Below are 23448 nucleotides of genomic sequence, written 5' to 3' on the forward strand. Positions count from 1 at the left end.
AGAGTGACGGAATTGCAAGTGAAGCGCTTACAAAGCGTAAATTGAAACATTGGAATGTAAAGCAAGCGTATCCGCTTATTTTTAGTTGACTTAAACAGAATCCCTGGCAAAAATAGAAATTGGAGAGTAAATAAAGTGTAAACAAAGAGTGATGGAATTGCAAGTGAAGCGCTTACAAAGCGTAAATTGAAACATCGGAACGTAAAGCAAGCGGGTACGCTTTATTTATTATTTATTAATTAATAAATAATTTTCACAAACCGTAATTTTAAACTCGTAAGTTTAATTGTACTTTCCGTCACATGTATGAATAGTATAAATAGAATTCTTGTAAATAAATTAGGATACATATTATTTTAAATTAGGATTATATATTATATATTTTACACTTTAGATTTCTCACATGATAGTTTATAATAAGTATCATTTTAATAAAATACAAATAATCTTATCACACGTTAAAAAATATGGATATAATCGTGAGATTTTACAAAATTATTACCTGATGTCGAATGCGCGTTCTTTACTTCTTGTGCCCAATTTCTTCATCTCTGGTTAACTTTATCTGCCAGTTATTCTATTGGAATTGACCAATCATATTTATGGTTGGCAAGATTAACCAATCACGGTTGACATTTATTCGACAGATAAAGTTAACCGGAGGTAAAGAAATTGGGCATTACTTCAACTTGTTCCTATGGTAAGGCATTGAGTTAAGCTGGCCACACACACTTTCCGTAACAGTAACTGTAAGACGTAACGTAAGAATTGACCAATCATGTTGTGAATCGTCGAATCGTAAGGTCGCCATTTTTATGAATACTCGATCGTAATTGGTCAATTCTTACGTTACGTCTTACGGTTACTGTTACGAAAAGTATGTGTGGCTAGTAGAGATGCCCGATTCTGAATCGATTCAATTCTTTCCCCAAAAATAAGCTTATTCGTGTTGTTTGCACTTTTCGCACTTTTGGTATTTAAAACTAGACAAAAGTATATTGGAATGTTTCGAAGAAGCAAAAACGAGATAACCAACTCGATTGTTTCTTCCAAACGTCTGATTAGGCGTCCATATCTTTTTAAGAGCAAAAAGTATGAAACATGCAAGCAGCACGAACCCTTTTTCCCTAAATTTGTTAGGAAAAGAATCGAATCGATTAATGGCTCCTGCACACAGGACGCGGTAAGCTTGCCCCGCGATGAAAGTTCGCGCGACAGCCAATCAATATGCTGCTTTCCGTAATAACATTCTAGCTCTTACGGAAAAACAACATATTGATTGGCTGTCGCGTGGACTTCCGCCGCGCGGCAAGCATTACCGTGTCGGGAGCGTCCCGATTGACCACGGTACGATTGGACACAACCAACCGATGAAAAGAGTTATCTAGTGAATTACTAGGTCGAACCAATCATTACAATCTGTGTCCAATCGTATCGTGGTCAATCGGATCCTACCCTACCGTGTCCTATGTGCAGGAGCCATAAGAATCGGGTATCTTTAGTGGCTAGCTTTAGAAGAAGTTGTCATAAACTACAAAAGTACTAGATGGTCATGCCTATCATAATTTTCGGCTCTGGAACTAACTCTAATGGCTCCTGCACACAGGACGCGGTAATGTTTGCCGCGCGGTGGAAGTCCGTGCGACAGCCAATCAATATGTTGCTTTTCCGTAAGAGCTAGAAGGTTATTACGGAAAGCAGCATATTGATTAGCTGTCGTACGGACTTTCGCCGCGCGACAAGCATTACCGCATCCTATGTGCAGGAGCCATAAGGGTGCGTTCTTTTATTTGCAACAGATACAACTCGATGCATCCGATGCATAATTTAATCGTTCTGTACATGCAGTTGCGCATATCAAGCTGCAGACTGCTTACATATTGGCCGTTCTTTAATTTAAGTTGCAAGCAGAATTGTGCAACTGCTTGCAACTTTTAGCATCCTAATCTAAGCGGCTGCCGAAAAATTGTAGCCTGAGTTCTGAATGTGCAGGAACCTTAAGTACGAATACGGTTCTTTGTATACGATGTGCAGAAAGTAGTGCGTTTCTCAGATAGCACACAATATTTATGATAACTATTTATTTCGAATTATTTCTTAAAAATATTATATAAATATAATATAAATATTTTACATGAAAGAAAAGTATCAAAATCTTTATTAAAAATATTATTAAAATACAGACTAAATATTTTATACAATATTTATAGTAAACGAAATATAAATATTTGTAGTAATATTTTGTAAATATATCTATTTACAAATATTATATATGAAAAAATAAATGTTAATGTTAATGTTAATGTTAATTTAATGTAAATTTAATGTTAATTATTTAAAATTATTAAATTAATAAAAAAATAAGAAATTCGAATCTCAGCAATGGTAAGCAAATTTTCAAAGTACAATTTAAATTTAATTAAGTAACATTTGAAACAATAAAATGGAAATTTTAAGAAAAATTCAGAAAAAGAGAAAATATAATAGTACATAAATGTATATATTTTAATAAATATTTTTATAATATTTATGAAATATATAAATATTTTTCACCTATTGAAACTAAGGTCACAAAAATATTTTGTAAATATATTTGTAAATATATTTATGAAAAATTTTGGTAAATATTCATAAAATATTCAAATAAATTTTATAAACATTTTGTAAATATTTTATAAATATTTTTATAAATATTTTGTGCTGTCTGGGTTAATGGATAAAAAGAATAGAGAATAGTAGTAATTGATGTAATATGTTCAATAAATATACAAAAATGTGTATTAAATATTACATAGTCGAAATATTACAATCTTAACAAAGAAAAACATAACTGCTATATAACATAGAAGTAACAAGAGTACGTGTTACGTCTATGTTATATAACAGTAATATTTTGTTTGCTGGGATAATTGTAGTAAAAAATATGGGAAAATTAATTTATTAATGAGTTGTAGATGGATACTGTAAATGTGGGAGCTATTGGAGGTTTGTTTTTAATAACAGCATCTGAAATTAACTCTGAGAACTCTTTATCCTCTAAAAACTGGCGTTTTTATGGGCTTGGCTCAGTTTTTGGCATAGATTCCGAATCCGTCATGAAAATATGCATGTTCCATTTGAAAAAATAAAGTTGACTTTGAAATGGCCTACAAGGTCAAATTTAAGGTCAATTTTAAGATCACCATCAGATTCAGCTTCTGAAATCCTACAACTTTTGTTTTGAAAGTTTTATCGAAAAACCTCACTATAAAAAGATATTCAGGAGTTCTCATATTTTTAAGACACACTGTATATAAATAACGGTATATTAAGCTGGTATAATACTCATCAAGAAAACGTATTGTATTGATTGAATGCGTCGTCGTTGATATATGCATTGTCGATATTAAGATTATCTAATAGAAAGTTACTACGCCCTAAAAGTGCTGCGAAAAGTGCCGCGTAAAGTGTCGTGAAAAGTGCCGTGAAAAGTTACTAACAACGTTTTAATTTAATTAAACAACGTTTAATTGATGATCGATACGAGCAAATTCAATTTATTTAATCGAAAATTTGCTTGGTGACGTTTGATATGTTCAGTGTTCCTTTCAACGCAGGTTTTATTGAATCATCGATATTTTTCACGATATTATGAAACCTTGAGAATGAATATTATCCACAAAACCAATTGAGTAATCGAATGCTTTTAATTAAATTTGCTAAATTCAGTCGTCAATTAAACCGCTTTTAATTAAATTTGTATGCAGCTTGTCAATCGTTAATTAAACGATATTTGATTCCTTTCGTTCATATCAATCGTCATTCGAACAGTCTTTAATTGAATTCGTCGAAATTAATTGTCAATCATTCTTCGGTTGATTTTGCTTGAATCAATTGTTAATTAGTTGAATTGAACATATTTGTCAATCAATTGTTAAATTGAGAAAAATTTAATTAGGAAAATTTAATATTTTCACAACTATTATACCTGGATACTCGGCTAATATCCCCGTATATGAATACTACTCAAGTACCTACCTGTATAATATGCGCGGATTTGAGTACTCAAGTATAGAGAAAATTAACCCGTATATGCTAACAGCACGCACACATACACACGCGCGCGCGATGCATACACATACGCTAATGTGAACGACCGCGTAGTCGCGGCGAGCAAGTGGGCGGAGTTTGTCTCCTTATCTGAGCCGTAGAGTGGGGGTACCGAGAGGGGGGCTCGCCGCATACTACCGCGCACAGCCACAGAGCGCAAGGTGACTTCCGGAAGCGTAGTCGCGTTTCCGTGTTTCTTTCACTTGTCGCGTCGTACCTTGTTATGTCCGATACCGCCGCGTGATCTAAAACACGCATCGATATAATCGTGAATAACTTCACTCGTGGACGTCGTAGCGACTTGAAACAAAGATCGTCGGAAAGGGGAAATTACCGCGCTTCCGATAAAAGTGAAATCATCCTTCTGTGGGATAAAGATCAAATGGCGCAGTCATGTAAGTACGAAAGACATCGGTTTTTGTGTTTGCATTAAAGCAGACATTAATTGTCAATCTGTGTTAACGATCAATAGGAAATCTTGGTTCGGATTTGTGATGTGTAGCGTTAGTTTTGTCTTTGACGGGTATGGAATGCAATTTAAAGGAAAAGTAGAATGATAATAATGGGAACTTTTTGTCTAACAGTGAATATCTTTTGCCATAGCATCGAAGTTTAAGTAGCTAATAAATTTAGTTTGGCAGCAACGACATGAACTGCCCTTAATGCAATAACACATTTTAGATGTTCACAGTTATATTTTAGCTAGTCCTTTTTTGGCGTGTATACTCGATGACTCGCGTCAATTCTACATTGATTTATTTTAACTTTTAGATCGATATATGGCTAATATATCTGATAAAAGTTGGTTAATTTACTGATTGTCGATAAATAAATATTTTTTATGATTTTATACAACTGGATAGCATTCATTAACATTTGTTCCCGATAAAAGCATTTTCAATTTGATACGTATAATTACAAGAAAAGAGAAAACTACGAATCTTCGTCATATCGAGATCCAACAACGTTTTAAGGGTTTTAATTTTATACTATATACTTTTCTTTCAATTGAATGCATCTTTTACAAAGTGAAAGTACAAACATTAATAAATGTTTTACGTTACACAGTTGCATGAAATCATAAATATTGCGTTAATAATTATTTATTTTGACTCTTGATTAGATCAAAATCTCATTAATAAGGCCAAACATCGGATGGTAGTATGTAAATAATTTAATTATATAAGAATTATACAACACTTGACCCATATAAATGTAAACGTTTCGGTTTTGGTTTATAATTCAAATCTTCCTCAGTATAAAAAAATGTTTTCTGATCGTTCGCATACATGATCATGGACGCATGTTAAATACATTGTAAAGCGTACAATAGTACTGTGGCTGCAATTCCGTAATACGTGGTAGTTGACTAAAAATGGATCGTAAAAGCTATATTCCTTGGTCTGCAAAACATCTCTCAATGCCACAGCTGGTTGACAGTTCGCTACAACAATCTCCCAGATGCTGCAACCAGATGCGGACTGTCAACCAGCTGTGGCATTGAAAGATATTTTGTAGACCAAGGAGTATAGGTTTTACAAGCCATTTTCAGTCAACTACCGCATATTACGAAATCGCAGTCGCAGTACTATTGTACGTTTTAATGCGTTTAACATGCGTCCATGATCATGTATGTGAGCGATTTAGAAAACATTTTTTTGTACTGAGGAAGGTTTGAATTATAAACGGAAACGTTTACATTTGTATGGGTTAAGTGTTGCATGATCCTTATATAATTAAATTGTTTACATACTACCATCCGATGTATGGCTTTTATTGGCCTTATTAATGAGATCTTGATTTCTATCTATCTATTTCTCTCTCTCTCTCTCTCTCTCTTAGAAAATAATTATTGTTTTTTTATTCTTGATTAGATATTTCTCACTAATATTTCGATTGTGTACTTGTTGATTTATCCCTTTTCTTAAACTCGTTTTTATCATTTTTTTAAGCTTCCTATTAATTTGTTAACAAACATTATGCAGTTATTCATTTATTTCCGGAACGATTATAGTCAGAAGAACATTTTGCGAACATTTTGGACATTAAATAATTCGGTTAAAAAAAGTACTGCAATCTGTGAATATGCAAATTAAAGAGGAAGATTTGTACATTCGTATAATATAAGTCGTTTGTATACGACTTTTCTTTTACATCCTGAAACTCTACAAACTTTATAAAAAAATTTGAAGTTTGATGGATTTCGAATTTATATTTAAATAACGTTGTGAAAAATAAGTAAATTTAATATTTGAAGATATATGTAAAAATTAGAAATTTTTAAGTACAAAATGCTGTTTTAATGACATTATTGTTTACATTTTTGTTGCAGATCTCATGTTAGATCTCATCGACTTTTACCTATTGCTGTCGAGTTGGAACACTTGTGAGTAAAAATTTTGTTACTTTAATTAGTTTAACACACACACACACACACACACAGACACACACACACACACACACACACCCACCCACACACACACACACACACACACACACACACACACACACACACACACTTCAGTAATTTAATTTAACTAATAGTTATTTAAAAAGGAATAATAAATATAAGATATACTGAATTTAAAACTTCTTAAAAATATGTTGCTTAACACGAAAAGAAACATTTCATTGTATAAAATATAAAGAGTATATTTACTAAAAGAATATTCTTTGGCACGTAATATGCGAAACGTGCAACAGTGTGCGGAGTTTAAAAATTTAACACTTGACCGTTTAATAAGCCAATTGACTCTTTAATCTTGACCCATCTGACAGTCGTGGGTAGACAAATATGCGAGCAGGTAATTCTCGGCACAGTTTGTGGTCATGGTAGTTATGATAAATTTATAACGCAGAAAAGAGAGATAAAAGTAAAGAGTGCTCGCGACAATTACAATATCCATATTATGAAGTCCTTGAGAGCTGGGATTTTCTGGTAATAAAACAGTTGATTACGACTGGGCATTTCCAGAGACGAGGAAGTAATGACCGCGAGAGAGGCGTGTGCTTCATGCACATAAAAGCGCTCAGGGTCGGATTGGAAAAGTAGAGTCTTGATGAAACAGACAATTCTGCAGGGCTCTGTCTTTCGTACACAAGTGTTCTAATCTAATGCAGAAAGAATATGTACATTGAAAGAAAGAAATCTAAGAATAAACAATATTTATTCAGTTTGTACTAATAATATATTTCTTCATATGTAAAGTATTTTTTCAAATAAATAGAAAATATGCGTTTTCTTAAAATCTTAGCTTTTCATAAAAAAAAAAAAAAAAATAATTATTTATTCCATTTAGATGAAAGAATTTAGATTTGAGTTAATGTATTATTAATATTCACTGAATAAAAATTTTTCATATATTTTCTTTTTTTCTTTCAATGCAGAAAATACTAAAATTTACGTGTAATTCATGATCAAAACTAAGTTTGAAACTAATATTTTGATGACAATATGAAAAATTATATGATCCTTGAAAGAGAAAGTCATTCAAAAAATTATTTTTCTCAAAAAACATTCTTTTCTTCAAGAGTTAATATTCTCTTGATCTCATGATTTACCGACAGAGCAACTTAGCAGAGAAGCTTTTTTGTAAGACATCTTGAAAACGTTTTTTAAAAGTTTCTGTCGTTTGGAAAATTTTTTCGTCTCTTTAAGAAATTAAAATCAAGGTTGTCGCTTCTGTCTCTGGATTATCCGATTTAGATTAGAATTTTGATGGGCTTTCCTCGAACTTATTTTTTCCATTTTTATTTTAATAGGAGGACGTGGAGTTTACATGACACTCTCACTCACTCGATCCGATCCTGAATGAGCTCATGTATGTATGTCATTACGTTTTACACGTAAACGTGACTCGTAGTGGGGCAGGAGCAGCCAGGCGAGCGTTCCTCAAGCGTCTCTTCGTGGTCGCACGGTCTTCAGTCCTGCCTCCTGTTGATCGTCGAACGGACGTCTCCATTGATCGCGCTATCGATATCTCAAACTCATTCTGCTCACTGTGGAACCTCAAGAGTGCTGCACGATGTTTTCCACGGTAAGTATCAATAATGTCTCTTTCTTCTCTCTTTCTTCGTGTGATATTGACTCGGTTTCGTTTCGAGAAATTCGTCATGGAAATTCGCCGGGGAAACAAGGAATTGCGAAGGATCTCGAAAATTCGTCTTGAGAGTACTAGTAATATTATTAGTGTCGAAAGTTATTTATTCGTTGCGCGTCGAGCTCTCCTTCGAAGTGACCCTCCTTGGAAGTTCAACCGCGATAAGTCTTATCGGTTCACGCTTGTTTATGGCGTTTTTATGCTCGCGAATTGATTGACGAATCTAAATTCTCTAGCGCAGAGCTCGGAATTAGTTGCCCATTTCGGCCGATTCTCAAGAGCTACGCCTTCTATCTTCCCCTTGCCGCGAGCGGGCCACGAAAGTGACGATCGAGTTTTCAAGCTTGAAGCCGCGACTGGCCGCAACCGTCATTTTCGTGGCCCGCTCGTGGCAAAGGGAAAATAGAAGGCGTAGCTCCCGAGAATCGGCCGAAATGGGCAACTAATTCCGAGCTCTATTTTAGCGCAATGTACTTATTATTAATCCTTAAAATATCTTGGAGCTCTGAAAAAGAAAGAAAAGAAGATTAGAAATATGTGAATATTACAACTCTCTCTCTTTTTTATAAATAATATGAAATAATGAAAGTAAGATAAGAATAAAACCTGAAATATAGCGTGACGTTAGCAACATTAAATAAAAAGTTCGAATTCTCTATTTGGAATATTTGATATTTCTAATGCAAAGTAAGCTTCAGATTAACTGGAAATTCCAAAGGACAAGTGAAAGTGGTCGATAATGATGACAATTTTAGGGCACTCGGTGATAAATGAACAATTTTCCTATCTTTTATGAATCAATCAATGTCAGCGTGATTGTCTTTCGTCGTACTTGATCTCTTTCCAAAGCGTCGGTAAAATTTATATAATATCCAAAGTCAACACGCTCTCGACAGGCGATGTTGACTGTGTGGTGTTATTGTGAGAGCGAAGGCGCGATACAATCAAATCATAGCCAGCGTGTTTCGTGTCGTGCGCATTTAACATCGCATTTAACGCGATTGTGTTTCGTTGGCATTGAACGCCCTCCTGATAAGCGAGCTAGGATCTATTAACATCGGAGTTCCATTTTCGGGGACGGAGATATAACCGGCGAAATAGGCTCTACTACTGGGTCAGTCTTCCTTCAAAATCGCGAAATTTTATCTCCAAACGTATCAATTTCTTTCGGGGGAAAAGAAATAATCATTTGTCATTTGTCCGGGAACTTTTAAAATTATAAATAATTTTTTACACTAAATAATACTTACATAATCGTAAAAATAAAATAATTATTTATCCAAGAACTCTTTTATATTCCTTGAGAGAATTTTTTTACGTCCCCTAAAAGAAATCAGTTGGTACTGCTACCACTGTATAATACGTGACATCACTCGACTCCCGGAGCCGAACAATCACATCGAGGAGTTCTTCGAGGAATCATTGTGACTCGTAGTGTTTATACGCGACGGTGTATAAAGAGACAAGCGTTTGCTCTCTCTCTTAATAATCGCGGAAATCCCCCGTCGTGGATCATTCATTCCGATCTTACGTCACGAGCAATTCCGCGAGCTGTTCAAATCGTGTTTCCGCGAAAAAAGAAAAAAGAGAATAAAAAATTAAAAAAAAACCAAGTGTCGCCTCGTTATTCTTTGAACCCGAGAACGAGGCGCGTGACGATTACGCAGCGAGAATAATTGCAATTGATTATATGAAACGTGATCGCCATGATAACGAACTCATGTCGTAAAGAATTCGCCGGCGATTACTATTTGCATTTCGACGTCTCAGTTCCATTCCCGTCGAATTCTAACGACGATTTAATCAGAATCCCATTCGAATGTTAATTCTATGATTCTAACTCAGATTGATATGTCTATTTTCAAATACGATCCTAATCTCTCAAGTTCTCCTTTCTTTGTTTCTGTTTGATTCATCCTCGTCTTGGACATCCCGCGATTCAAGCTGTATCTCTTATCCATTTAATTCTTATTTTGATTCAAAAGTTGATTTTTACACAGGAATTTGTAGCTTTAATCAAACTCTATTAACTGATGAAAAGAACTTAATAAATTTAAGAGAATAAAAGAAATGTCTAATTCTGCGATTGAAATTTAACGTCTTTACATTTCGTCGACATTTCTATTTTTTGTTTGTAAATAGATATTCGTACGATTAGAAGAAAAGAGAAAAAAAGATTAGAAATAATGTCTACGAGATATCACAACTTTTTCTTTTAAGCTTCTTTATGAAGAATATGAAATAATAAAGAGAGAAGTAAAATGTTGAATACTGTATAACGTTAGTAAAGTAAAAAAATTCTATTAGAAAGGAAGAATGCATTTACTAGAAATTATATTTTTAATGTTTATATACACTGGGAGACAAAAATATCTAAAAAATAAAAATATATAAAATATATAAAAATACTTCAATGGGTATTAATAACACATTTACCTTAATTCTTTTATTTAAATGGAACAAATAATTGCTTTTTCGAAAAGACTACAGTTTAAAAAATATATATATTTTGTTTGAGAAATAATTTATATATTAGAGAGAGAGAGAGTGCACATGTAAAATATGTTATTACATATAGTACTCATCGAAAAAAATATTTTGCATACACACGCAAAAAAATGATTTAATAATATCAGCTAAACCGCGGTAGCTGATTCAAACTTAGTCAAAAGGCTAATCGTTTAGCTGTCACTGTTAAGAATTGGCTATGACAGCTGTATTCGCTATGAAATACAAATATATTAGGTGACGTTAAAAATGCACATTATTTCCAGAAAATGACAGTTATTCCTAAATTTCTTATCTTATGTATATATTAAAGAAGTTTGCTGTACAGCTACAATCATTTGTTACAGTCATTTATTTCTAGCAGCTAATATTTCTCGCTGTAGCACCTAAGTTTAACAGCGAATAAATTTAGCTTCGGTAGTATCGACATTAGCTCTATTTCAGTGACACATCTTATCTGCCACAGCTATTTTTTAGCTCTGGAAGCTAGTTCTTGTTTTGCGTGCATATATTTGTGTATACATATATCCATTCGAATTTAAATATGCGATGTGCGGAAATCGAACGCAGCGTCCATAATTAATTAAGACTGATGTTTGTTTCAAAATTCCAATTCCTCGCTTTCTACCGATCGAAGTAATTAAAGACGGAAACATCAAAGGCGAAATGCTCGTTCGTCTACCGGTGCGTCATGACAGCGGCCATCTTATTTTCACCTGCCGCGAAAATTCCGCTTTCGTCACACGTGCGCGACCTACGTCATACATCGGCTTCAACCAAGAAAGCCGGACTCTATAATTCCACGGTGCTACAACGGCTACTTTCACTCGTCTCTAGCTGCCTCCGATTTCCGATCAACCGGATTTCGTTGTGCGTTACATTGCGTGGCGAGTAGCGGAACTGAACGCAGCCCTGAAGGGAATTGCGAGGAGCTACGTGGTTACATCATTTCAATGGGGAATCTGGAACATCCTGTGACATGCACAGGATCCGGCATGCGACATCGCGATGCAACCGAAGAGCGAATGATTTCACACGATCGGTAGAATCAATCGTAGTCGCGCAAAATATTTTTCGCGTGAAGCTTCGTTTGTGAAAGCAAAACAGAAAATGCGATATTAATATATTATGTGTCAATTATTAGAGTCATTAGAGTTTTATTAGAACAGTAGATTCCTGTATAAAAATTAACTTGAGAAATTCAAATTAAAATTCGAAATTCAAATTAAAATTGAATCCATGAGATTCAACCTGAATTAGCGTTAGACATTTCTTTTATTCTCTTGAACTTATTAAGTTCCTTTCATTATAGTTATAAGAGTTTGACTAGAGCTACAAATTTCTGTGTAAAAATCAACTTTTGAATCAAAATTAAAATTAAATGAAATACAGTTTAGATTAGCGTTAGACATTTTTATTCTCCTAAACTTATTGGAGTTATAAATTCCTGTGCAAAAATCAATCTGAGAATTAAAATTGGAATCAAAACTAAACTCACAAGAGATTCAAGCTGAAATACCGTTACTCTTTTTTTATTTACTTAATTTTATTAGATTACTTATTATTTTTTAAATTTAAAATATAATTTTTATTTAAAAGTTATAAATTCCTGTGCAAGAATCGCTTGATAATTAAAATTAGTATTAAAATTGAATCTGTAATGAGATACAGCCTGAAAATTAGCGTGGAACACTTGTTTTTGTTTTTTTTAATTTGCATAATCTTTGTGGATCCTGCATAATATATCAAAATTTTATCTTGCATATACAACTTTGCCATATTTATTTTTCTTGGGAGAGAAATCGTTCTGTACCGCGATTGTTGATCCTTCTTGAATAAACATCTTTCGGTTTAACCGCAGCCGTTTTTAGATTTGTAAATCCTTGTTGCTCGTCAAATCCTTGATCTTTGGATGACCAGTTTTATTCAAAGAGGATTACCTTCTACTGAAAGGATTACAACGAGTCACGATGACGCGATCGGTTTTTCGATAGCACGACCGGTTCGACGCGTGCGGGACACGTTCTAGAAACTCGCATAAATTACTTTAAAGGCTATTGTTGAGGCTTGCGAAACTCTCCGAAAAAAATGCGTTGCCGCCCGGATTTCTTCCTCCTCCGTGTGCGCGTATATCTTTTCGCATCGTATCCAGCGCGCTCCACGTCACTTTCTCCGCCGCGCGAGAAAGTTTTTTGCCCCGGAATATTTGACCGACGGAATGATGTCAGCGTGTGTGTATCTTATTCGCATGGAATGCCCTTAACCTTCTGCCTTCTTGCGTTCGTAACGATAAGCGGATATTGAGCAAACATTCTGTTTGTTATCAGGTCGTTGTGGATCACGTCGATTCATGATTGTGTTTGTCGAATGATATTAGAGAAAGTTTACACTGAAAAGAGATTACGCTGTTATAAAAAGATTCTTATTATCATCAACCTTGAAAATTTTTACGTACATTCTTTTCGCAGGAAGAAGAATCTCTGATTCTGTTCTCAGGAATCTGATTTAATCCTATTTTAAATGATGCTTAACTTTTTTCAATTAAATTATCAAGACTCTCTTAGATGTACAATTAAATTAAACAAAATAGCAAAATAGCCATTAAAACCGAGGCAAAATATTATAAACAAAACTTACATTGAAAGAAAAAAATATCTAATAAGAAGTTACACTAATAACATATTTATTATACTAATATATATAACTAATATATATATTTTTGCATTGAGAAAAAATTTCTTTCAAACACGAGAGAATATACATTGAGAAGAGAATACTTCAAAATATATTTATTTGTGGAATTTCACTGAAATAAATTTTCAAGTATTTTTTTCTTAATATATATCTTTCTAAAATCGTTACTTCTTACAAAAGCAACGATTTTGTGATGGATTATTTTATTTAAACAAAATAATTTCTAAGTTTCTCACTTTTTAGATATTTTGTCTCTCAATGTACTTAATCATTAATAAAATTAATCTCTTTTTATCAAATAAAGAAACGATAATTTTTTTCAATAATATTATCGATCAGTTGTGTAACGTTAGTCTTTTAATTAATTTTGTTTTCTAATTCTCTTTCTTTTTTCCCTTTGTCTTTCAGGTGCTGCCATTTCTGTTAGCGATTAGCGGGATTTCGGCGCAATGTCTTACGGGCAACGACAGTCCCGCGGCGATGAATCCGGTCTCGAAAATGTCGTTGATCGATGCACGCTTCAATTTCGCCCTTCAAGCTCTGAAGAAAACCGTGCAGATCCAAACGCAGGAAAACATTTTCTTCAGCCCACACGGTTTGCACGAGGCGATCAGTCTGGCTTACTTCGGGTCTCGCGGCATCACCGAGGACAACCTGAAGCGCGCCCTGCGAATCCCTGACGACCTGTCCAAGGTCGATGTGCAGCGTTATTATGCTTTTGAGAACTCCCTCAACGAGATGCGCGACGTTCAGGTGAGATTCCAATGCGCATTCGCGCTCATAAATTGCGCAAGTGGATGTTCGAGTCGGTCTCGTCAGGCATGTCAAGGCGAATCGCCGTTTATCGTTACATCAACGTCAGTTAAAAATGCTCCACAAGGTCTCTCCGTGTGTCCAAAGCCGCTGTGATTCTCTCTTTACCGGCAGACTTTGAATAATTCGAAGATCACCTTGCTCGCAAGGTGAGATCGTGACATACGATTTGTAGATCCTTCCCGCCGATTGTGAACACGAAGCTATATTAAAAACCGCGTGATTTTTCATCGGCTAGGACATTTAATCTTATATAATATTCTTACGAATGTGTCGATATGTGCATCGATATTGTAAAACACAAACCAGACATCCGTTGTGGGTTAAGGGTTTCTCGAAAGCTTCGACCACACATGTGAGCTTGGAAACATAATTTAGAGTTACCGGAAATTGGTTATCTCAAGGATGATAATTTTTTGGTCGAAGAGTCTTTTTATAGCGGTAGCCGTGATGAACTCGTAGCTTCGAGTTACCGCGAGTTCTTCCTAACTGACTGCCGACGTGAATCGCTTTCTGTTATTATGACAACTTTTTACCTTGAGCGTTTCCCATTACAGAAGAATACGTCCGACAGTTACGAGTACAGCACAGCGAACAGACTGTGGGTAGCGGATGACAAGAAGCTACGCGAATGCATGCTTGATTTCTTCGGCGAGCAGCTGCAGAAGACAGACTTCCATACGAATCCTCAGGCGGCGCGGATACATATCAACAACTGGGTCAGCAATATGACGAAAGGTCAAATCCGCGACCTCTTAGACCCGTCCACCATCGACAGCAGCACAGATCTTGTCTTGGTAAATGCTGTCTACTTCAAGGGTCTGTGGACGAATCGGTTCGATCCCAAAAACTCCAAGCGAGATATCTTCTACGCCTCTGGCTCGCAGAATTCTGTCACCAAATTCATGCGTCAGAAAGGAAACTTTAATCACGGTAAGTGACGCGCACTTCAGCTTGTAGTATTATGGACCTGTAGAAATTGATTGCGATAAAACATTTTTTCATCGTGTCAAACTTGGTTAATGTTTTAGTAAGTGCCGTCTCACTTTCTTGGTAGACTTTTCAATTTATACATTTATTACAGAAGAGAATCCTGTTGTGAGATTAGAATGTTTGGAAATACAAATTTTTATTATCTTTAAAAGTATTGATTTTTTGAATTTGCGATAAAAACAAATTTGTCGTCATTCAAATTCGCTAAAATTAGCACTTCAATAACTATCGCTTCGTGTTTCTTCTTGAAATTTCTCAATTCATATTTCCTTTATCAAAGAAGATTCGATTATTGAAGCAGAACTTTTCAGAATATACACTTAATTAGCAATATTTATTACACGACAACTGTTGTGTGGTTTTAACTATTTTGAGATGCTGTTTCATCTCAATTGATCGTCTCATCCTTACCATTTTGCAGTGGTTTCCGAGGACCTAGGCGCTTACATCTTGGAGCTGCCATACAAGGGCAATGAGATCTCCATGTTCGTGTTGTTACCGCCGTTCTCTACCGCGCGTTCTTACCAGAGTCCCGACAGTCAGTCCCAGGACGGTATTCGCCAGCTAGTGGAGCGACTGGCGACGGAGAGAGGATCGCGAGAGCTGCGTGAACTCCTCGACGACGGAATGCCTCTTCGGGAAGTTCAGATTAGCTTCCCACGATTTACGATCGAGCGGAATCTCCCCATCAGTAGTCTTCTGGCTGAACTGGGTGCTGGAGAACTTATGACACTGTCTGCCGATCTGCGTGGATTTGTCGCCGACGGTGAACCCAGTCTGCATCTCGGCGATGCTGTGCATCGCGCCAGAATCGAGGTCACGGAAGAAGGCACAACGGCTGCCGCGGCGACTGCTCTCCTCAGCTTCCGATCGAGTCGACCGACTGAGCCCGCAATTTTCAATGCCAACCATCCATTCGTCTATTTGATATACGACAAGTCCAATCACAACATCCTCTTCACCGGCGTCTTTCGCATACCCCCCGAGGCCCAGCCCGCCACTGTTTAGTGCGGTAGATCCTCTAGATAATGGCGATTCCCGCTGGAAAATGGTGACTCGAGGAGGAGCCGATGAGACTTCGCGGTAGTCGTTCATCGTCGAATCTTCCTCTTAGCGGCAATTTCCGGCGACGTCGAGCGATTGTTGACTCTTGTTAACTCTAGAATGGTAGCAGAAACATACGATTAAGATAAGGATGAGTAATCTTTACTCATTCCAGTAATATCTTATAAGTAGTGATATTTATCTTAGTGAGTGACGACTTTGCTTCGGTTATTAAAGGCTTACAGTATGAGTAAAATTACTCGCGCTATCTTTCTGGAGTTAATGACGCTCGGAAGTAACGTCGGTCTTTTTTGGATGGACCGGATTTTGTGGAGGACTGCCTCTTATAATGATTGTGCGAATTTCCAAAGGATCGCAGAGATGAGGACATCCCGGAGATCGTTGGCGATCTTCGGGAGGAGTTGCATGAATTTCATTTATTTATTCTTGTATTTAATATGGACACTATGTGCCTTGAAGCGTCTTGTGTAATTATGCGATGACGAGCGATCATGAGATCAAGTGGTATAAAGCTTGTGACGTGAAGTCTCGATGAGAAATGAATAATTGACCTCGACAAGACTCGACCTTGCAATTCACGACTAAAGCGAATTCTTCGCGACTTAAATTTTTTCCTTAAGTTAAATAGTTGTACACATATGATCGGCGCATACTAAGAATCTAGCGTGAAGATTTACGTTATAAGAAAGAAAGTAAAAGATATGTACCGTTAGACACAATTAAATGTTTCGACGCGTATCCTATCTTTCTTAAACTTTCCTCACGTTGATTAAACGACGTTAATTTATTTTTTTAGTAACACATTAACTAGAACCGTCTAACTCTCTTTGAAGAGATAACAAAAATGGACAATTCCTAAATTCCTTTATTGATTTTAAAAACAATAATCAAAAAATATTTTCCAGCTCATCTAAATATTTTAATTTAAATTTATTTTTATAGAGAAACGAATACCTTCTTTTTGACATAGCAAAGAAGATATTTCTTTTGGTTACAAATTGTTTTGCTAGCAATAATAGCATAATGGCATATTAAATATTTTATAGATACAGTAAAAATTAAAAATTTAGTAGACGAGTTTAGATGCAACAAGTGATTTTCAAGAATTATTTCAAGTTTAACACGTAAATTTTCATTGCATTATTATTGAAAATTTCACGAAATCGGGATGCGTTGATAATATTATATTGTTTACAAATTACAAATACTGATGTGCTGTTTTTTGATAAAACAAAATTGAATTTACAAAATCCGGATCGTTCGAGTACAATCAACACGATCGATCGCAACTTTATCAACAGTGCATGCTTGCGGGATCACGTCTGAATGCGGCGCGTGAATTACTGTAAAAAGAACATGTTTTTCATCCATATCCATCAAACAGAACATTCGTATATATAGATCAACCTAATAATTGTCTAGAGTTAGCAAGCTAATGCAACGTATAAGAAACTCATTACCGCATTATCGATCGATTTCTCGAGAGTTTCTTGCGATCGGTAGCTCGCGCCTCTTCTGGTTGGATTGGTAAGCGAACAGCTCCAGTCTGCAGACCCATTCACTGAGCCTGACGTCACCGGGGCCCGCTGTTGCTTCGTAGATTCGTGCGCGTTCTACGGGATGATTCAAAAGCGCTCCTCGAAAATTTGCCGGAGTATATCTGAGAATAAAAGAAAAAAGAATATAAGAATTCTTAACAAACGTTTGAATTACTTAGATATAGTCGCTTCAAGGTGCAGCGTGGATTATATAACGCAATTTTAAAGTAGAACAGACTGTCAGTATAAATGTGAAGAGACTATGTACGCGCTTGCGATTCGCGCGAGAAGACAAGATCGCTAATACGTTTTTTCGGTCGCGAAGAGATTGATCGACCTGCAGATTTTCCGATGCCACCTTTGAGTCGCTCTGTATTCGTGTGCCTGTTCGCTGCGTGCGTGTGTGTGTGTTTTGCGGCTTCGTGTATCAGCGACCGTTAGCCGGTAGCATCCGCAAAACACGAGCACGCCAGGATCTGCTGCAGCCATCGGCATTCGATTGCGTCACGTGGAACGCACGTACACGCACGCACACAAGTGCGCATGTACGGCATACCAGGAGTGAATCCTGGTTCGCGCCACGAGTCCTTGACGCGGGTGATGATGATGATGAGGATGACGCCGAGAGAGATGAGCGAAATCGAGATCCGTGAGAGACTCGATCGCTCGCTCGCTCGCACTTCCTCGAAGGAGTGTCATAACGTCTCTCGCTCGTCTTCCTTGAACCCTTCATCTCGAATCACTACTGTAATGTCTCGCAACCCTCGATATATTCATGTGTGTGTGTATATGAGTGCTCAGATAGAACAGAAACGATAATGTCAAAATAATGAGAAAATGACAGAATCATGATCAATAAATGAGTTTTTACAATCATTTTTGCGTCATCTTGACATCCTCGTGATTTTCTGTTCTGGACGCGAGACACGCTTCGCAGATTTCTAAAATTTCACCGAGTTATCAAACGATGCGCTGAAAACACAAGTGGACCAAGTCCATTTAGTAGTACCAAGTACCACTTAGTAGTTATTAGTACGATACGAGTCGTGAGCGAAACGAAGTTGAAGTCATCATGTTGTAATTAAAAAAAGGATCTCCGTAACTTCGCCGTGAAAGGAGCGACGAAGAAGGAATGAATTTGCGAATCTTGACGAGTCGAAAACCGTAATGAGAAATAAAACGACGTTGTTTGGTTAAAAATGTACGTTGTCGTGGATCTGCTAAAAAAACCCGAGCTACTATTTAGAGTCGAGGCGATTTCGTGGACATTATTGAGTACGTATGTGTGTGACAAACATGACGGTCACCACGTGGTGCGCGCCACGCGACCGTTGAAGGCAGTCAAAAAACCGACATATTCGCGTATCAGACGTCGCCAGTAAAATTTTTTTCGAAAACAATTCATCATTTCTTAAACCTCCACGGGTAATCGCCACGAATAAATCGCGCGAAAAGGTGTCTCTGGCGTGTTTATGCAGCATTGAAAATTCAATTCGACGTACATCGGTACATCCGCGCGTGGCTTCGATACGGTTTGAATATTATTTTCCTGATGTAGCTAATGTCCAATAAGAGAACTTGTCTTTTATTTAGTTATTTATTAACAAGTAATTTAAGAGAAAAGTGAATAAAACAAAATTAACTAAAATATCAAATAGAATAGAATAAAATAAAATTTTATTATTTTCTCATATAAAAGTTACTCAAAATTTTTCAAAGATAAATTCTCCTATTGAATAGATACTTTCGAGATTGTAACGAGAAAAAAGTGTTCAAACCGTATTAAAGTCAATGTACATCGCGAGTTTCACAGATTAGAACGGAGGAAAACCGGGATGCCGCGATGCGGCAGCAAGGATCGACATCCTTCAGATTTCTGTGCTGAAACGCATTTTAATGACAATGGCGACGTTTCTGACCGTCAATGAGATCTCGCTGTGATTCTCTCCGCGCGCCCCGTCCTGCGTCTTTAAGTGGGCGTCTTTCATTGGCTGCATAAAATCGGCAATTATTATCGCATTGCCGCTCGGCCTTTTTCTTCTTGTCCTTTTCTCTTTTTTCTTCTTTTTACGCGAACGTCGCTCTACGTGGGCGTCGCGCGCGATATGACAAACGACGTCGTTCTATCTCGGTGCCTCACAATGAACATTCTTCCCGCCATTGGAAGGCGGATTATTGTGCATTACACGATGCACATTTTTCAGCGGCGTGAAAGAGAGACGAGAGACGCGAGACTGAATTAGCGATCGAACATCACCTGTATGTACGTGAGCGCGCGCGCGCGCGCGCTTCGGCCTCTCTCGATTTACCGTTTTTTTACGACCCACCGGAGGAGTCCACCTCGAAACCCGTTCGTGGGTGAATGAGACGTCCAGTCGACCGTTGGCGCCATTGACGTCCCTGCCAGCAAGGATTCTCAGGGATCTTGGAGTCCTCATCAGCAGTCAGATCCTCGAGATTGCCTTCATATTACTATATTAAGAGTTAAAAAGTCAATATTAGAATAAGGATAAAGAGTAAACGCAAAAACCAGTGCTGTCAATATAATACTTAGATATTTCTTCAGGCAGTATTCAGACTCCGCCGGGGAAGGAAAGGTACCCAAATTCATGAGTACTAAATTTTTTTGAGTAGTGTCATGTACCTAATGTATTCTTCTCACAAATTCTTTCTCCTATATATAAAAGCATTAAAATAAGGTCAATGACAAATGAATATTTTGCTAGATATTTCATATTTCATTTTGATATATTCTACTTCTTAAATTCCTTGGATTGGATTTTCACTCATAACGAACAAAAAGTGACAGTATTTTTACTCAAAACGATAGTGAAAACACTGCCACTCGAAGGTATAAGAGTGAATCAATTTCATTAAAATTTGAGTGAATTTTGGCTTCATATGAGCGAATGTTTCAATCGATTAGAATGAATATATTCCGATGATCACTACTTAGATCGAAATTAGTCTGTACTTTTCGTGCGAAATTTTACTTTAGAACTTCAGAGAGTAAAATAAAAACTGAGATATCTCGCAAAGTATCTGTTGGATTATATAATAAGGAATTGCGGATTTTTTAGGCATATATATATTGAAACGATTATATTTTTATGGCTTATTGTATAACTTCACGAAACAATGTATGCGTAGGATGACAGAAGATCGTAGTCAGAGCATACATTGTCTCGGAAAATTGTAACAACGTAAAAATATAATCGTTTCATTTTACCTGAAAAATTCGAAATTATTACACAATTTAATACAATATTTTTTGTTGGCCTTACTTTTAGCACTTGTATACACAGAATGGCTTGAGAACTAAATATGAGAAACACTAGTAACGAGAATAAATAGTAACTGAAGTAACACCCGGAGAACTTAGATCTCCGAAATACCCAAGTATTCGGAATTGACATCACTGATAGAAACAAAATGATAAGAAGGATAAGATGACTCGATGTGCGATCAATACCTGAATATTATTGAGAAGCGCTTTCGCGGGTAATTGGTCCGGTCAGGTCGTTTTTCGTCACCTGCGATCGGCGGCGCAACGAAAACTCGTCACCGTCGTCATCATCGTCGTCGTCGTCGACGACCGCCTTCTTTTTTCCCGCCGAACGCGATAGCAAACGCGAGCTCGTACGGTCACTTTCTTTCTTTCGACGACGATGACGACGGCGAGTGTCCGTTCGGTCACGCGCGCTTTTTCGCGCTCGACGTCCCACATCCTTTGTCCGCCTCGTAATTATACTCGTCGTCGACTTCGCCGACTTCGCGAAGAACGAGATCATCGGCAAGACGCGAAGTCACGCGTGTCAAATTCCGCACGGTCATCCGAACGGCCGTGCCGCGCCGCGCCGCGTCTCGCCTCGCTTCACCGCGCGTTTTTCGCAAACCGCAAATCGGCCGATGTACAGTGGCTTGCAAAACGGTTTAGACACAATGAAGTTGGGAGCTCATCAAGCTATTCAAATTGAGAATCGTCACTGTGACAGGCTCTTGTCCAGTAACTATTAATAACAATAACTATTAATTATTATTAGTGCTATTATTACTTAATATTATTTATTGTTCTTAGTTATACTATTGATAATATTCGGTCGATAGTGACTCTCAGTTTTGACAGCTTCATTGACAGTTTCAAGACAACTTCATTGTGTCTAAACTGTTTTTTGCAACCCGCTGTACGGGGATGAGTCTTCGCCGCGGCAACATCGGGACATACTTTGTGGATTACGTCGGGACCACACATTTCGCCAACGATGTTCTCACTGGCGCGCGGTGGTCTAGTTTCGTTTTCTAGCACAAAGTAATTACGAAGTTTGGAATCATGAATGCCAGCCACTTCATTGTTTGCAGATTTCGACATTTTCGCGTTATGGTAATCCTTCCTTTAACGACCTTCGACGTTTCTTCGCGCGCGAATTCTAACAGTTCTTCTCTCCCTACTGAGCGCCAGCGTTGTTATTATTTGATATAGTTATGATGTTGTTATTATTTGATAGTTAAATAGGACCATGCGAAGAGGAGCGAGTAGAGAAATGGAATTTTCGTTTTTTCAAGTAAAATTCTTGCAAACGAAGGAACAGTAAACGGCAAGTAAGAGCAAGATGTGTGAAGTGTAGCACACTTTACTTTTCATTCGTTTGACTTTCCGCTCGACTACTCAGTTTTTTAATTAACTAGTGGGTATTTCTACGTGGCATAGATGTGCATTCGATTTGCGTTTCGCTTTGCAACGGACACATTGATCTGTTATGCTCTCCTTTATGTGCTCTTGCGTGTTTTCCACTTGCACAGTTTACATTGAAGATTGATAATACTGTTCACGATGTGCAATTGATTATGTATATCTAGTTAACGTATACTTTACGGAGAGCAAATTAGTCGGACAATGAACGAACCAAATGCGTTTTGGTTGAGGGAAACAGAATTTCTGGTTTCTACACGGAGGGAATTTTCTACAAAAATTACTACAAGATTTTGAAACATTTTGGAAACAGATAAAGATTCTGCAGTAATTAACTATCTTTTTATTTATATTTTAGGAAATAAAATGTATTAAAACATTTTTTACGCTTCTACTTATATCTTTTAGGAAGTGAAATATACTACTTATATTTTAGGAAATAAAATGTACTATTAAACAATTTTCTATATTTATAACGTAATTAAGCAAGATAGATTTTACTGACAGTCTATTTCTGTATTACCAAAAATATAATAAAACTGCCAAGAATTTACATGAAAGAAAAATGATAATACTCTCTCCGTGTATGAACAACGTGTTTTTGTGTTGTGAACTTATATTTTATTGTTGATGAGAGTCTAAAAGTAAGATCAAATGTTCGAGCAATAATTAGACATTGATGTTGCATTTATTTTTAGATTTATTATTTCACTGTATCAACTTTTTTGCTCTCATCTGCTTAATTTCTCTTAATCTTTTTAATTGGACATACTGAGAACTTTGCTTCCTTTTAATTTAAATTCTTCTCGTTGAAATTCTGTTTCTCGTTTGGGGTCTCCGTACATTTTTATAAGTTTGCATCTTCATCGAAGTTTCAGTGAATTCCCGAGCGTATTCTCATTGTCCGCCGTCGGCGGCTATAAAGTTTTTCCCGGGAGGGCCCAGAAAGAGACGGGGG

General features: G+C 36.7%; 1 protein-coding gene across 1 annotated transcript; it reads left to right on the forward strand.

The window, feature by feature from the left end:
• Positions 1-4269: 4269 nt before the first annotated feature.
• Positions 4270-18676, forward strand: LOC116853200 (serine protease inhibitor 88Ea-like). Its single transcript, XM_032834139.1, has 6 exons — positions 4270-4484; positions 6422-6475; positions 7852-8126; positions 13800-14144; positions 14762-15137; positions 15619-18676. Exons 3-6 carry the CDS (start codon positions 8115-8117, stop codon positions 16203-16205), a joined length of 1320 nt encoding a protein of 439 aa, XP_032690030.1. The 5' UTR covers positions 4270-4484; positions 6422-6475; positions 7852-8114; the 3' UTR covers positions 16206-18676.
• The last annotated feature ends 4772 nt before the right edge of the window (positions 18677-23448 follow it).

Source organism: Odontomachus brunneus, unplaced genomic scaffold, assembly GCF_010583005.1.
Source record: "Odontomachus brunneus isolate Ranch 3 - 2012 unplaced genomic scaffold, Obru_v1 Obru_scaffold_286, whole genome shotgun sequence".
NCBI lineage: Eukaryota > Metazoa > Arthropoda > Insecta > Hymenoptera > Formicidae > Odontomachus > Odontomachus brunneus.